At 43.3% G+C, this 13,947-nt stretch overlaps 1 protein-coding gene across 4 annotated transcripts in view; it reads right to left on the bottom strand.

Annotated features, from left to right (window-relative positions):
* LOC137366035 (inactive tyrosine-protein kinase 7-like) overlaps positions 1-13,947 on the bottom strand; it is a 583,411-nt gene that overhangs the window by 123,204 nt on the left and 446,260 nt on the right. For all 4 annotated transcript variants that reach the window (XM_068028160.1, XM_068028157.1, XM_068028158.1 and 1 more), the window contains 2 exons: positions 12,299-12,418; positions 1,353-1,499 (listed from right to left, as the gene is read on the bottom strand). In XM_068028160.1, the coding sequence (XP_067884261.1) occupies positions 1,353-1,499; positions 12,299-12,418 (267 nt within the window). The remainder of the gene's footprint in view (positions 1-1,352; positions 1,500-12,298; positions 12,419-13,947) is intronic.

Here is a 13,947-nt window from a genome sequence, read left to right as displayed (position 1 = left end):
ATATTGAGCTACCAGTCCTGCCCTTCCCTCAACCATGTCTCCGTGGATAGCAATAATATCATATTCCCATGTGTTAATCAACGCCCTCGATTCATCTGCCTTACGTGCAGGACTCCTTGCGTTAAAATAGATGCCTTGCATTATTCGCTTGTGCCTTAACAGGTCTATATTTGCTCTGCCTTCCAGACTGACTCAGTTTCTCTTCTATATTTGGCTGTGCATCACCCCCTCCTGTACCTCCACTCAGTATCCCATCCCCCTGCCAAATTAGTTTAAACGCGCCCCCCCCCCCCCCCCCGCCACAAATAGCACTAGCAAACCTCCCTGCAAGGACATTGGTCCCGTTCCGGCTCAGGTGCAACCCATTCGACCTGTACAGGCCCCAGCTTCGCCAGAAACAGATCCAGTGATCCAAGAAACTAAAGCCCTCCCTCCTGCGCCATCTCTTCAGCTACACATTCATCTAGTCTATCCTCCTATTCCTATACTCATTAGCACATGGCACCGGGAGTAATCCAGAGATTACAACCTTTGAGGTCCTGCTTTTCAATCTGCTACCTAGCTCCCTAAATTCTTTTGCAGGACCTCATCCCTCTTTCTACCTATGTCATTGGTACCAATGTAAACCACGACCTCTGACTGTTCACCCTCCCCCTTCAGAATGTCCTGCATCTGCTGGTTTTGGGTGTGTGTGTTTTTTTTTTTAAAAAGAAAAAAATTATTCACTGATTTTACATACATCAAGAGACACTTCAGTGCAAAAGGAATTAATCCATTTTCTTTGTCCTTACCGCCAGCAGCAAGTACTACTGGTTTGGTGGAAACTAGTTTAGATACAGAGTATCTGTAATAGTAAATCCACTCTGTCCCAATATTGCCAGATTCTGACCTCAGACTGCACCTCTCACCCGCATATAAAAGGAATGACATAAGTGGGTGGGGATGGCCCAAAACCAAGGCTATGTAGCACCATGATGACCAGAAAATAGGCAGGCCTTTCACTGCAATCTGGACTGCAACAATAGTGAGAAGACAGTTTGCCAACTAGCTGTCTCATTGTTTGGAGTAAAAATGTTATTTCCTTAGTTTGATTCTTGAAAGATTAAATAGAATTTCACAGCCTTTAATAAATTTTACTCAATTTAAGAAATACATTTTACATGTCAATACATTTAGATTCAAAAGATTACCTGAGAAAAGTTGTTCAGCTCTTCGAGGGCTGATTTGGAGGTTAAGATAGCATGATCAGAGAAATCACTGCTGGACATTAGGCTCACTACAATAAGTAGACTGATTTAAACGGGTTGACCAAAATGTGCAGGTGGCTGAAATATTGACAGAAACCATCTTACCTGCAACAATGAGGCGCACAGATGCCCTAATTTCCCCTTGACTATTTGATGCAATACAGGTGTAGTGTCCAGCATCACTTTTGGTCACTTTGGTAAAATGCAACAGTCCGGCTTCTTGCCTAATGTGAGGGGATATGTCACTTCCATCTGTATGTATAGATATACCAGTTAGAGCAATGATAGAAGTTATTATGAAGCCAAATGAAATGCACTGGAAACAGGCACTGGAAGAATAAAAGTGCACCATCAGAAACACTTGCCAGGAAAGGGAAGCATATGAAAAGGACAACTCACCAGGCAAATGCAACATCCCAAAAAATAAAATCAAGGAATGGCACCACAAGACAATAGATAGGTGATTAAATGGCGAGTATTACCGTTGTCACAGAATTGTTACAGCACAGAAGGAGGCCATTCTGCCTGTCGTGTCTGCACCAGCTTGCTGAATAAGCACTTCATTTAGTCCCACTCCCCCACCTTCTCCTTGTAACCCTGCACATTCTTCCTTTTCATATAACTGTAATTCCCTTTTGAATGCTTCAGTTGAACCTGCCTCCACCGCACACTCGGGCAGTTCATTCCAGACCTTAACCACTTGCTGTGTAAAAAAGCTTTTCATGTCACTTTTGCTTTTTTTTGACAATTACTTTAATTCTGTGCCATCTCGTTCTTGATCCATTCACGAGTGAGAACAGTTTCTATCTACTCTGTCCAGACCCTTCGTGATTTTGAATACCTCCATCAAATCTCCTCTCAGCCTTCTCTTCTTGAAGGAAAACAGTCTCAACTTCTCCAGTCTATCTTCATAACTGAAATTCCTCATCCCTGGAACTATTCTTGTGAATCTTTTCTTCACTCTCTTCATGCTTTCACCTCTTTCCTCAAGTGCGGCACCCAGAACTGGACGCAATACTCCAGCTGAGGCCAAACTAGTGTTTTATACAAGTTCAACATAATTTCCTTGCTCTTATACTCTATGCCCTATTAATAAAGCCCAGGATACTGTATGCTTTATTAACCGTGCTCTCAACCTGTCCTGCCACCTTCAATGACTTTTGCACATATACACCCAGGTTCCTATGCTCCTGAACACCCTTTAAAATTGTACCTTTATTGTCTCTCCATGTTCTTCCTACCAAAAGGAATCACTTCACATTTCTCTGCATTGAACTTCATCTGCCACAGTCTGCCCATTCCACCAAATTGTCTATGTCCTTTTGAAGTTCTATACTATCCTCCTCACAGTTCACAATGCTTCCAAGTTTCGTATCATCTGTAAAATTCGAAATTGTGCCCTGTACACCAAGATCTAGGTCATTAATATACAACAGGAACAGCAAGGGTCGCAACACTGACCCTGGGGAACTCCATTACAAACCTTCCATCAGCCCGAAGAACATCCATTAATCACGACTTTGTTTCCTGTCACTCAGCCAATTTCATATTCATGTTGCTACTGTCCCTTTTATTCCATGAGCTATAATCTTTCTCAAGTCTGTTGTGTGGCACTGTATCAAATGCCTTCCGGAAGTCCATCTACATCACATCAACAGCATTGCCATCAACCCTCTCTTACCTCAGTTAAACTGACTCACCTGCAGTCGGTGGGCTTATCGTTACATCCTTTTGTAAACAAGAGTGTAATGTTTGCAATTCTCCAGTCCTCTGGCACCACCCGAGTCTAAGGAAGACTGAAAAATTATGGCTAGTGCCTCCACAATTTCCACTCTCACTTCCCTCCGTATCCTTGGATGCATCTCATCTGGTCCTGGTACCTTATTAGTTTTAGGTATAGACAGCTGGAGGAGGTGGCTCCACAAATATCTCCACCCTCAAAGATGGGGGAGCCCAGCACATCAGTACGAAAGATTTTCAATCTTCAGCCAGAAGTTCCGAGTTGATGATCCAACTCAGCCTCCTCCTGAAGTCCCCAGCATCACAGATGCCAGACTTCAGCCAATTCGAATCACTCCGCGTGATATCAAGAAAGGACTGAAGGCACTGGATACTGCAAAGGCTATGGGCCCTGACAATATAACGGAAATAGTACTGAAGACCTGTGCTCCACAACTTGCGGCGCCCCTAGCCAAGCTGTTCCAGTACAGCTACAACACTGGCATCTACCCTGCAATGTGGAAAACTGCCCAGGTATGTCCTGTACACAAAAAGCAGGACAAGTCCAACCCGGCCAATTACTGCCCCATCAGTCTACTCTCAATCATCAGTAAAGTGATGGAAGGGCTCATCAACAATGCCATCAAGCGGCACTTGCTTAGCAATAATCTGCTCAGTGACGCTCAGTTTGGGGTCAGCCAGGGCCACTCAGCTCCTGATCTCATTACAGCCTTGGTTCAAACATGGACAAAAGAGCTGAACTCGAGAGGTGAGGTGAGAGTGACTGCCCTTGACATCAAGGCAGCATTTGACCGAGTATGGCATCAAGGAGCCCTAGCAAAACTGAGGTCAATGGGAATCGGGGAAAACCCTCCGCTGGCTGGAGTCATACCTAGCACAAAGGAAGATGGTTGTGGTTCTTGGAGGTCAATCATCTGAGCTCCAGGACATCACTGCAGGAGTTCCTCAGGGTAGTGTCCTAGGCCCAACCATCTTCAGCTGCTTCATCAATGACCTTCCTTCAATCACAAGGTCAGAAGTGGGAATGTTTACTGATGATTGCGCAATGTTCAGCACCATTCGTGACGCCTCAGATACTGAAGCAGTCCGTGTTGAAATGCAGCAAGACTTGGACAGTATCCAGGCTTGGGCTGATAAGTAGCAAGTAACATTCATGCCACACAAGTGCCAGGCTATGACCATCTCGAATAAGGGAGAATCTAGCCATCTCCCCTTAACATTCAATGGCATTACCACCGCTGAATCCTCCACTATCAACATCCTAGGGGCTACCATTGACCAGAAACTGAACTGGAGTAGCCATATAAATACCGTGGCTACAAGAGCAGGTCAGAGGCTAGGAATCCTGCAGCGAGTAACTCACCTCCTGACTCCCCAAAGCCTGTCCACCATCTACAAGGCACAAGTCAGGAGTGCGATGTAATACTCTCCACTTCGCTGGATGGGTGCAGTTCCAACAACACTCAAGAAGCTCGACACCATCCAGAACAAAGCAGCCCGCTTGATTGGCACACCATCGACAAACATTCACTCCCTCCACCACCGACGCACAGTGGCTGCAGTGTGTACCATCTACAAGATGCACTGCAGCAACGCACCAAGGCTCCTCCAATAGCACCTTCCAAACCCGCGACCTCTACCAACTAGAAGGACAAGGGCAGCAAATACATGGGAACACCACCACCTGCAAGTTCCCATCCAAGTCACACACCATCCTGACTTGGAACTATATCGCCGTTCCTTCACTGTCGCTGGGTCAAAATCCTGGAACTCCCTTCCTAACAGCACTGTGGGTATACCTACCCCACATGGACTGCAGCGGTTCAAGGCAGCAGCTCACCACCACCTTCTCAAGGGCAATTAGGGATGGGCAATAAATGCTGACCTCACCAGCAACAACCACATCCCATGCATAAATAAAAAAATGCATACCTAATACCTCCTCTATCAATTTTAAATCCTTCTAGTGTATTAATTACCTCCTCTTTCACTGTGGCCTGGGTAGCACCTTATTCCTTAGTATATACTTCTTTTATCACCTTTTTACTATTTATATGCCTATAGAAGACTTTGGGATTCCCTTTTATGTTAGCCCCAGTGTCTTTTCATAATCCCTCTTTGCTTCTCTTATCTGCCTCTTCACTTCCCTTCTGAACCTTCTATATTCAGCCTGGTTCTCCATTGTATTATCCACCTGACATCTTTTTTCCTCTCTAATAAAAGTTAGGGTATTGGGTTAAACTAAGAAATTTAGTTAGTAGTCCAATAAATAGAGGCATGGCAGGACAATTCAGTCCTGTTGAATGTGGAAACTCCAGCACGCCTCTCAGGTCTTGAACAACTATAGGTGCAGAAAATGCTGTCAGCTGGAGCAGTTTGAGCTCCAGGTTTCAGAGGTGAAGGTGCAGCTAGCGGCACTGCAGTGCATCTGCAAGGCTGAGAGCTATGTGGATAGCACATTTCAGGTGGTGGTCACCCCGCAGCCTAAGCATGTGCAGGTAGAGAGCTCCTCGGTGACTGTCAGGCTGACAAATAGGATTAAACAGCGCAGGAGTCCCCAGTGTGACTCGCTCTCTAACCGGTATTCAGTTTTGAATACTGATGAGGTCAATGGTTCCTCTGGCAGGTGCAGCCAGTGTTAAGGCTACAGCGCAAATGTGTGGCTCTGCTGTACAGGTGGGGGGGTGCAGGAGGAAAGTCAGAAAAGCAATAGTGATAGAGGATTCAATACCCTTAGGGGAACAGACAGGCATTTCAGTGGATGTCACTGTGCAGCTGCAGGGGGAAGGGTGAACAGCCAGAGGTTGTGGTCCACATCTTCTTGCATCATCTTAACCACCTTATGTACCTGTTCTGCTACCTTCAGGGATCTGTAGACATATACTCCAAAATCCCACTGTTCCTCTACACTTTTCAGAATCCAACTATCTATTGTATATTCCTTTGTCCTCTCCAAATGCATTACTCATACTCCTCCGATTAAATTCCATTTGTTATCTTTACTGCCCACTTGAACAGTCCATTATCTTCATCCAGTCTTCAGCTTTCTTCCTCACTAACAAACAGCCAATTCTCATAACATCTGCAAACTTCTTAATTACGCCCCCTACATTTAAGTCTATATCACTGATTACACAAACTAGCTCGACAGGAGAGTGAGAACCTGAGTGTATATTCAGAAGGTAGAGAAGCAAAGCTGGAGAAATAGGAGGCAGAAAATTAGTAGGCAAGTATGAAAAGTCAAGGAAACAAAGGCGAGAAAACAGACAACAAAGGAGTTCTTCAGTGGATTAATGGCACATACTTCAGTGGCAGGAGTCTAGTGAATAAGGCAGATGAGCTGAGATCACAGATAGAAACTTGGAGGAATATCATAGCTATTACAGAAACATGGTTTAATGGGCAGGAAAGGCAGTTCAACATGCCTGGTTACAAGCTTTTCAGATGGGATAGTAAGGGGAATTAAATAAGAGGGAGGGTCTCAATTTTGGTTATAGAAACAATCACAGCTGTGAGAAGGGATGATATGCTAGAAGGAGCATCAAAGGAGGCCACGTGGATTGAACTGAGGAACAAAAAAGGCCAGTCACACTGCTGGGAGTGTACTGCAGATCCCCAAAGAGGCAAATGAGATAGAAGAGCAAATATTTGGGCAAATTGCTGAGAAGTGCAGAAACAATAGGGTAGTAACAATAGGAGATTTCAACTACCCAAATAACTGGGATAAATTAAGTGTAAAGGTATAGAGGGCACAGAATTCTTCATGTAAGCAGGAGAACTTTTTTTTTAAAAAGCCAGGATGAAGCATGCCCAACAAGATAAGCGGTAGTTCTGGATTATTAATAAAGTTGGACAGGTAGAAGGGGTATTGGTAGGAGTGTGTTTTAGCGGTGGCGATCAGTTAAAATTCAGGCTAGTTATGGAAAAGGATAAATCCATACACCCCTGGATATGAAAGAGCGTACACGGTCAGATTAGGCGAAAAGGGAAGCTTATGTCAGATGCCAAGAGCTTACTAGTGCAGAAAGCCTAGAGAAGTATTGTAAGTGCAGGAGCAAAATTAAAAAGGAAATTAGAAAGGCAAACAGAGGCCATGAAAAGATATTGGCAAATAAACATCAAGGAAAAATCAAATAAAAGCAAAATACTGCAGATGCTGGAAATCTGCAATAAAAACAAAAAACGCTGGAAATACTCAGCAGGTCTGGCAGCATCTGTGGAGAGTTAACATTTCAGATTAATGACCTTTCATCAGAACTGTTCTGAAGAAAGGAAAAATCAAAGATGTTTTATAGATACATAAAGTGCAAAAGGATAACTAAGAAAAGAGTAGGGCTGATATGAGACTAGAAAGGTAACCTGCATGTGGAGGCAGAAGACGTGGGCATGGACCTTAATGAATATCTTGTGTCTGTCTTCACAAGGGCAACAATGCAGACACTATAGTTAATGATGAGGAGTATGAAATATTGGATGAGATAAACATAGTGAGGGAGGAAATATTAAGGTATTTGACAGTGAAAGTGGATAAATCACCAAACCCAGATGAAATTTATCCCAGGAAATAGTGGACGCTCTGACCATCATTTTCCAATCCTCTCTGGCTACAGGTGTGGTGCTGGAGGACTGTATGTTGGCTAACGTTATACCGTTGCTGAAAAAGGAAGGAAGGCATAAATTGAGCAATTGTGGGCTAGTCAACCTACTCTCAGTGGTAGGGAAATTATGGGAAAAAATTCTGAGGGAAGTATAAATCAACACTTAGAAAGGCACGAATTAATCAATGACAGCAAGCATGGATTTAAGGGAATGTGGGCTCTGACAAACTTGATGAAATTTTTGGAGGAGGGAACGAGGAGGTTGAATGATGGCAGTGTGTTTGATGCCCTGTACCTGGATTTTAGCAAGGCTTTTGACAAGGTCCCAAACGGCAGACTGGTCAGAAAAGTAAGTCATTGGAATCCAAGGTGGCGTGGCAAGTTAGATCCAAAATGAGCTCAGTGGTCTATGGGTGTTATTGTGACTGGATGACTGTTTCCAGTGGGGCACTACAGGGCGCAGTGCTAGGTCTCTTGCTTTTTGTGGTACATATCAATGATTTAGACTTAAACATAAACATGATTTAAAAGTTTGCAGATGATACAAAAATTGGCCGTGTAGTTGATAGTGAGAAAGAAAGCTGTACGCTGCAGGAATATATCAATGCGCTGGTCAGGTGAGCAGAAAAGTGGCAAATGGAATTCAATCGAGCAAAGTATGAGATAATGTGTTCGAACTGTAGAGAAACAGATGTAGATAAGGTGGTCAGGAAGGTATATGGGATACTTTCCTTTATTAGCCGAGGTTTAGAATACAACAGCAGGAAGATTATGCTGGAACTGTATAAAACACTAGTTAGGCCATAGATGGAATACGGAGTACAGCTCTGGTCACTGCATAACAGGAAGGATGTGACTATACTAGAGAGGGTACAGAGAAGATTTATGAGGATGCTGCCTGGAATGGAGAATTTTAGCTGAGAACAGATTGTACAGGCTGGGGTTGTTTTCTCTGGAACAGAGGCAGCTGAGGGGAGATCTAATTGAGGTGTAGAAAATTGAGCAACCTAGAGTGGACAGTAAGGACCTATTTCCCTTTGCAGAGGGTCAATAACTAGGGGGCAATAGAGTTAAGCAAATTGTCAGAACGGTTAGAGGGGAGTTAGAGAACTTTTCTCACCCACAGGGTGGTGGGAATCTGGAACTCACTGCCTGAAAGGGTGGTAGAGACAGAAACTCTGATCGCATTTAAAACATACTTGGATTATGCATTTCAAGTGCCACAGCCTATAGGGTTATGGGCCAAGAATTGGAAAGTGGGATTAGGCTGGAAAACTCTTTCACCTACACATACACAGTGGGCCAAATGGCCTCCTTCCGTGGGGAAAGTCTTCTACGTTGCTATGTTAGATGGATGAAGCAAGTAGCTGAACTATGTAGTTCAGATTCCTCATCTATCCTATGTTGGCAGAAAGAACAAATAATAAGATAGAAAACAAACAGAAAGAAAGTGCTTTAGAGCCAATAAAGTACTGTTGAAATATACACTGCTGTAATGTCAGAAACATGGCGGCCAATCTGCACACAGCAATGTGATAATGACCAGATAATCTGTTTTTGTGAAATTGATTGAAGGCTAAATATTGGCCAGGGTACCAAGATAATTCCCCTGCTTCTTTGAAATAGTGCCATGGGATTTTTTTTTTACTTCCACCTGTGGGGCAGACAGGGCCTCGGTTTAATGTCTCATCGAAAGGTAGCACCGCCGACTATGCAGCACTCCCTCAGTACTGCACTGAAGCGTCAGACTAGATTTTTGTGCTTAAGTCTTGGAGTGGAGATATGAGCCAAGTGATGGTATGGGAACAATTGACTAAGTGCACCTGTATAGGGAGGGTAAACTTCAGCAGGAATTGTGTTCCCAGTGGTCAGCCTCTAACGCCCGCTGGAAACAAGTATGTATCATTAATTGCAATTTCACTCTGCCTTCACCCCTGGATGGCATTCACCTTTGAGCAAATGATCACTTGTCCGAAGTAACTGAGGGCAACAGTCATCTGTGGAAGTGGAGCCGGTAAAGAATCATCGTATCCAAGGGAGAACTGAGAAAATTGGCAAGCCAAATATAAAACCCACATTTAAAATTGCAACATTGCATAACTTTGGGGGGAAAGTTCCAATTTTTAAATGACTGGATTTCATGTACACTTGTTTGCAAGTACTATTCAAAATCCACCGACATAGTAACAAAAACACATGCAGAAGTTGCTGTTTCAGTGGGTGCGATACTAAACCATACCAACCAAGAGACCTCCAGGTTTGCGCAGAGTGAGCAGATAATCACCATTGAAGCACCATTGTTTGGAAGGGGAAAATGCATTCTGGCTTGTGATTGCTTTCAAACAAACTATACTGGAACATGTATGGCTGCACAGTGCTTGAAGGGAGATTCAGTCTTGGCTGACAGATCCAGGTGAAGAGCATCCTAACTCATCCTCACCAGGCTCACACATGAAATAAATGCCAATGACACAAGGTACTGGATAGCAAGGGGGTGAAGAGTAAAGAATATTTTAAAAAGCAAAACCATGAATTCAATATTGAGTCGACAAGCAATTTCTTCATAATTTCAACAAAAATGGGAACTGAAAATAATGAAGGGTTTTTTTGCAGCCTTCATAAATCCTGTCAAAATCATGATGAAAGCCTTAATCCATCCTAGGTCACGAGCTCTGACCAAATGAACTGTCAAAGGAAAATGGCCAATCCTCTAGCAGGAGCCATTTATATGTTCCAATCCTACTAATCTGAATGGGCTTATCTCATTCAAAACCTAAAAAATTCTAACAGGACTCAACAGGCTAGATGTAGGGAGGATGTTCCCAATGGCTGGGGTGTCCAGAGCCAGGGGGTCAGTCTCAGGGGTGAGAACCGAGATGAGGAGAAATTTCTTCACTCAGAGGGCGGTGAACCTGTGGAATTCTCTACGCAGAAGGCAGTGGAGGCCAAGTCATTAATTATATTCAAGAAGGAGATAGATATATTTCTAAATGCCAAAGGGATCAAGGGATATGGGGAGAAAGCAGGAACAGGGTACTGAATGAGATGATCAGCCATGATCTTTTTTGAATGGCGGAGCAGGCCCAAAGGGCCTACTCCTGCTCCTATTTTCTACGTCTCTATGTTTCAGAGTTGGGGTCGAGTTGATGAACTCAACTGCACCATTGTGTAGAAAGCCCAAGTAGAGGCTAAGGCTACTCAGGGAGGAAAGAAACTTAAAATGAAGGTGGCCTGTGGGTTACTTAAGTTCAGCTGTTGATAGCTAATTTCAGAATACCATAGACAGAGGTCCAAGGAGCAGATTGCTTGCCTGTGCATATGTGCCAAAGGAACACCACTGGGAATGGGGACAAAATGTTTCAGATAAAACGTTACCATTAAAATGCAATAGAAACCTTTCACACACTGACCAATATGGGAATAAAAGCAAAATACTGCGGATGCTGGAAATCTGAAACAAAAACAAGAAATGCTGGATTCACTCAGCAGGTCTGGCAGCATCTACAGAATTATCTACAGATGCTGCCAGACCTGCTGAGTGAATCCAGCATTTCTTGACCAATATGGGAATGTTGCTTTTAGGTCATAATGTTCAAGGACAATGACCAATTTTTTTGGCTTCATTATACAGTTTTCACTATTTGATAAGGTGACTAGTAAAAGCTCTGCCATGACTGAAAACAGGGTGCATATTTTATTGGAATTGGTTCACAGAATCGTTACAATGCAGGAGGCCATTCTGCCTATCGTGTCTGCACTGGCTGTCCGAAAGAGCAATTCCCTCAGTTTCATTCCCTTGCCTTTTCCACATAACCCTGCACATTCTTCCTTTTCATATAACTGTCTAATTCCCTTTTGAAAGCTTCAATTGAACCTGCCTCGACCACACTCTCAGGCAGCGCATTCCAGACCTTAACCACTCGCTGCATGAAAAAGTTTTCCCTCATGTGACGTTTGCTTCTCTTAACAAATACTTTAAATCTGTGCCCTCTCGTTCTCGATCCTTTCATGAGTGAGAACAGTTTCTATCTACTCTGTCCAGACCCCTCATGATTTTGAACACCTCTATCAAATCACCTCTCTGCCTTCTCTTCTCCAAGGAAAACCGTCCTAACTTCTCCAATCTATCTTCATAACTGAAATTCCTCATCCTTGGAATCATTCTTGTGAATCTTTTCTGTACTTTCTCCAATGCCCTCACGTCTTTCCTAAAGCGCGGCGCCCAGAACTGGACACAATACTCCAGCTGAGGCTGAAGTTCAACATAACCTCCTTGCACTTGTACTCTATGCCCCTATTAATAAAGCCCAGGTTACTGTATGCGTTATTAACTGCTTTCTCAACCTGTCCTGCCACCTTCAATGACTTATGCACATATACATCCAGGTCCCTCTGCTCCTACACCCCTTTTAGAATTGTACCCTTTATTCTATATTGTCTCTCCATGTTCTTCCGACCAAAATGAATGAATCACTTCACATTTCTCTGCATTGAACTTCACTTGCCTATGTCCTTTCGAAGTTCTACATTATCCTCCTCACAGTTCACAAGGCTTCCAAGTTTCACATTATCTGCAAATTTTAAAACTGTGTTGTGTGCACCAAAGTCTAGGTCATTAATATACATCAGGAAAAGCAACGGTCCCAAATGATGTTGATATGTGTTCTGCAACACTAATAAACAGATCAGCGCTGATGTAGTGTAACCTCTTACCGCTTTTGGTCCATTTAATGACTGGTTTCTCACGGCCTGTGGCTGAGCACTGGATCGTTATATCCTTATTCAGTTCCATACACTGCTGTGACTGTGGAAGTGGTGTGAACTTGAGCTTCTCTGCAACACACAATAGGAGAGTTGCAAGATGTGGGTGGCTCAATGCGCAACACTTTAGATGACATGAGATGAAAACAGTTTAGAGACTGTATACATTGCCCCCAAGGTGGTTCAAAAAATAATGAAATCATAATTAACTCCAAGTTAATCCAAATCCAACCTCTCTGCGCACACAACCACCACCACCCCCCCACCCCCACCCTCCACCACCTTGGTGCGTCAAGTCTCTATCCTGTGTAGAATCAAACCATACAGACTAGATTTGAGATCTCTGCTGAGTTAGGTGGTCACAACCACAGGAGGGACAGGGGCATTGCAATTGACTTTAGCGTCCTTAGCTAAGAAAGGTGCAAGAAAAAGTCAGCTAGGGATCTGCTCATTATCTTTATTCAGTGATCCCTGATGGGAAATGCCTCTGTGAACATCAGAGAGAAGTGCCTTAGTTGCAAATCCCTCCATGACTGAATTGCCTGCTAACATTCATTGTTTAGGTTAGGAGTTCAGCTACCTGCACCCATGGAGCCTATGCCAGCAGAAGTCAGTGCCTTCTGGAAAGAAAGGGGGGAGAAAATGAAAGCAGATGAGTGGTGAATCCTATTAATCGCAAAACCAGTTGATTTTCAGGCTATGGAAACAGAATGTTTTAACAATTGCTTCAATCTATTTTACAAGCTGATCTTGGCTATGTTCTCTACCAGGTGGATCTGACAATGAATCTGGGAATATGTAAATAGTAGAGCTGTTTCAGTTTCCTATCTGGCCATTATGACTCATACCCGAGCAATTTGATAAGAGATTCCCTCTCTATCTTCACAACCCCCAACAATGGTAATACTACAGATTAAACTAACATTTTGCAAAGCTGCTAACATCAAGAAAATGATGTGTGAAACTTATGATCAGAGAGAACAAACCATTTAACCACACAAATAAGTGAATGTATCAAAAATTCTATGTCTTGCACTGTTCCAAAGTTCAACTTTCAAAAGTTGAACAGGAACACCATAGTGGCAATCTTAGTCTGGTGTTGGCTGTTGGATGACAGACTGTATATCTCACTGGTAGTTTCGTATCATGAGCACATGTCTATTGAGGGAGAGATTGGAACTGACAGAACCCCAATAAATCTGCAGCTTGAAAAAGCAACTAGTGAGAAAGGCACTGATGTTTTCCCTGACCTGCAACTAAATTATGTTCTGGCTACTTGAAACTTAAGACAAAAGGTGACAAACATAAGAAAAAGAGAAAAACAATGTTTTTGCTTTAACATGGCAGCTTACTCATTAATTTATATTTAAACAATCTTCAGTTCACAGTAACAGTTGCAATTAAACTGGAAGATATGCAGTGTTGTAACGTTGACCTGCTAAGTCCCGACAGAACTACCCTTTTTATTTCTTGCAGAACCCAAAACACTTGCCTTCAACAATAGGGTACAACCTCTCCATCGCTCTTCCTTTTCCAATAACCTGGCCTCTAACTCCGGCTGAAAATATTTCAACAGGTTCACAACTCACCACACTGACCCC

Source organism: Heterodontus francisci, chromosome 3 (assembly GCF_036365525.1).
Source record: "Heterodontus francisci isolate sHetFra1 chromosome 3, sHetFra1.hap1, whole genome shotgun sequence".
Classification (NCBI taxonomy): Eukaryota; Metazoa; Chordata; class Chondrichthyes; order Heterodontiformes; family Heterodontidae; genus Heterodontus; species Heterodontus francisci.
This window is presented reverse-complemented; position numbering and strand designations above follow the sequence as displayed.